The 2,569-nt window shown below is 38.4% G+C and overlaps 1 protein-coding gene across 1 annotated transcript in view; it reads left to right on the top strand.

Annotated features, from left to right (window-relative positions):
• The first annotated feature begins 668 nt into the window (after positions 1-668).
• LOC118343062 (probable ATP-dependent RNA helicase ddx6) overlaps positions 669-2,569 on the top strand; it is a 6,343-nt gene continuing 4,442 nt past the window's right edge. The window contains exons 1-2 of the mRNA XM_035681797.1: positions 669-1,949; positions 2,033-2,137. Coding sequence (XP_035537690.1) covers positions 1,707-1,949; positions 2,033-2,137 — 348 coding nt within the window. The 5' untranslated portion in view covers positions 669-1,706. The remainder of the gene's footprint in view (positions 1,950-2,032; positions 2,138-2,569) is intronic.

Genomic DNA, 2,569 nt, shown 5'->3' with positions numbered 1-2,569 from the left:
AGAAAGTAAACAATAAACTCTTAGGTAAATATAGAAAGTAAACAAACAATAAACTCTTAGGTAAATATAGAAAGTAGAGATGAGAATAAAAGTAAAATCAGATAAAATAAAAGTAGAGAACTGTATAGAGGATAAATAAAGATAAATATATATCGGACTGTTTGTGTCAGTGTGTTGTTATACAGTGGATAAATGAAGTGTTTAGGTCTGTATGTGAGTAGATTATTATTACAGAAGTGATGTATTTAAATTGATTCTCCTTTTTTCCTTCTCCCTAAATATCTTTTATAATGAAACTAATTATAATTAAAACATTTTCTTTGACACCACAGTCCTCAACGTGTGCAGTTAAAGGATAATAAACAGATTAAATCTTTTAATTTGATTATACATTTTAAAACATATCGTTCAATTGAGATTTAAATGACAAATATTATAAAGTGGTGATAAACAGCGGCAGTGATACGACGGCACAGATGTGGGAGTGTTTAACATCTGCAGTTATTGTGTCTTTTGTGGTTTTTAAGGAGAAATAAATCAATTAAAATCTAAAACGGTGGAAAAAACAACTATTTTTATGGAGCTGAAAATTATTAGATGATTAACAAAAGTAGTTTTTTTAAAAGTATTAATTAAATTCGTTTTATTTAATTAATAATACAATTTTCTGAGTTTTTATCGCCCCGATGGATAATATCTATAAATATAAGAGTCGAACTCAGGAAATGTTTGTGTGTCAGTTTTTTATCGATTGTCTGAGCGATTAGTCGACTGCTCGGGTTTTTAATTTAAACCTTTTTTTGGTTGTATTTTTATTTCCAGGTGACAGGTTTGAGTTGTTGGCTGACGTCGAGGAGGCAGCGGGTTGATCACGGCCACACTCGCACACTTCACCAGCGACCTGAAGACCTGTGGAGTCTGGGGAGCGAGGGCCGAACACCCGGAGGAGGAGGAGAGAGAGGAAACGGGAAAACGTACACTGAGGACTCAAAAGGGGTGGAAAGCTTTTGGGCTTTGGACTAGATAACCCCTTGTGTGATTTGATTTCAGGATCCAGTTTTTCCTCACGCGTGGAGCGACGCACATCCGCACAGTGGAAACAAACGGAGAGCATTATAGACTGTATGACTCTGGGGAAAGACTTGTACAAAGTTGGACATCCTTTTTTTCAAGGACAGGGATACTGAGCGACTCTTCTGGACTCGAAGTGAAAAAACAGGAATTTATTGTTCGATTTAGAAACAGAAGCTTAAGTGTTGAACTAAGATTATATTGAAGAAGCTGTTCCCCAAGTTCAGATTGCCTTAGTTGTTCTATTTCAGGACTTGAACCGCTTTGATACTTGTTCACATATAATTTTTCTATATTGTGAGCGAGTATATTCATGCATATGAATGCAGATTTCTCTTCATTTTGAAGAGCTCTTGTGTATAAACGTGTTTTTTTTTTGTTGTTCTTGTACGTCAGTCACTCTGTTGTTGAAGGGGACCGAACTGCACGTACATGTGTATATGTAAATACCACAAATTGACTTCTGTTGTGAAAGCTTTGGACTTAAGAAGAATAGAGAATATTGTTTGTTAATGCTTTATTAAAACTTTTTTACTTTTGAAGAGACTTTTTAAAAAGAAAAACCTAAGAGGCAAAAATCTAATAACTTTGAAGAAAAAAAAACAACAAAAACAAAAGCGAGTAAAACAGGAAACATGGCAACCGCCAGAACAGAAAACGTTGGCCCAGTCGTCATGGGACTGAACAAGCAGAACGGGCAGCTCAGAGGACAGACCAAACCAGCTTCAGTCCAGCCGGCACCCACAACTCAAGGAAAGGCTTTGGGTGCGCCCCAGATAGGAGGTGGAGCCTCTCAGGACGGAGGAGGCATCAAGTTTGGAGATGACTGGAAAAAGAGCCTAAAGCTCCCTCCCAAAGACAACAGGGTCAAAACCTCAGTGAGTCTGTTCATGATTCTCACATCTTTTGGCTTGAAACCAGCTTTGTACTGTCGCCCTAACCCACTCTGTGTCTCCCGCAGGATGTGACGTCCACTAAGGGGAATGAATTTGAAGATTACTGTCTCAAAAGAGAACTCCTGATGGGCATCTTTGAGATGGGTTGGGAGAAACCTTCTCCTATACAGGTACGGTTAGTTTTTGTCAACTTATGTTATCGTCCTTTTTCCTTCTGTATTTAAATAATCCGCCGCTACTTTAACCAGCAAAACTGCGGCGGTTTGTTTTGCTTCTGTTGGATCGGTTACAGTAGAGGGACACGGCAGTTTAACCACCAGACAACCGCAATGTCCCGTATTTATTGTGACACATAGACGTGTTTTTGGAACTTGTTTGACTCGGCACAAGTGTGTTTCAATTTGAAGTGCTTGTGTATTTAATGCTGTCGAACACGTGAAACACAGACTTTGCACATCTCTGCAGCCCGTTGAATAAAAAGGTCAGATTATAGAAAACGTAACGTCAGCGCTGGAGTGCAGAAATCAGACTGTAGAAGGGAGAATGGTTGCAGCGTTATTGTTTAAGTTTGATACGACACAGTCCCTCCAGAAAAACGTGAT

Source organism: Morone saxatilis, unplaced genomic scaffold (genome assembly GCF_004916995.1).
Source record: "Morone saxatilis isolate NCDOM2014 unplaced genomic scaffold, NCSU_SB_2.0 Contig9, whole genome shotgun sequence".
NCBI lineage: Eukaryota > Metazoa > Chordata > Actinopteri > Moronidae > Morone > Morone saxatilis.
This window is presented reverse-complemented; position numbering and strand designations above follow the sequence as displayed.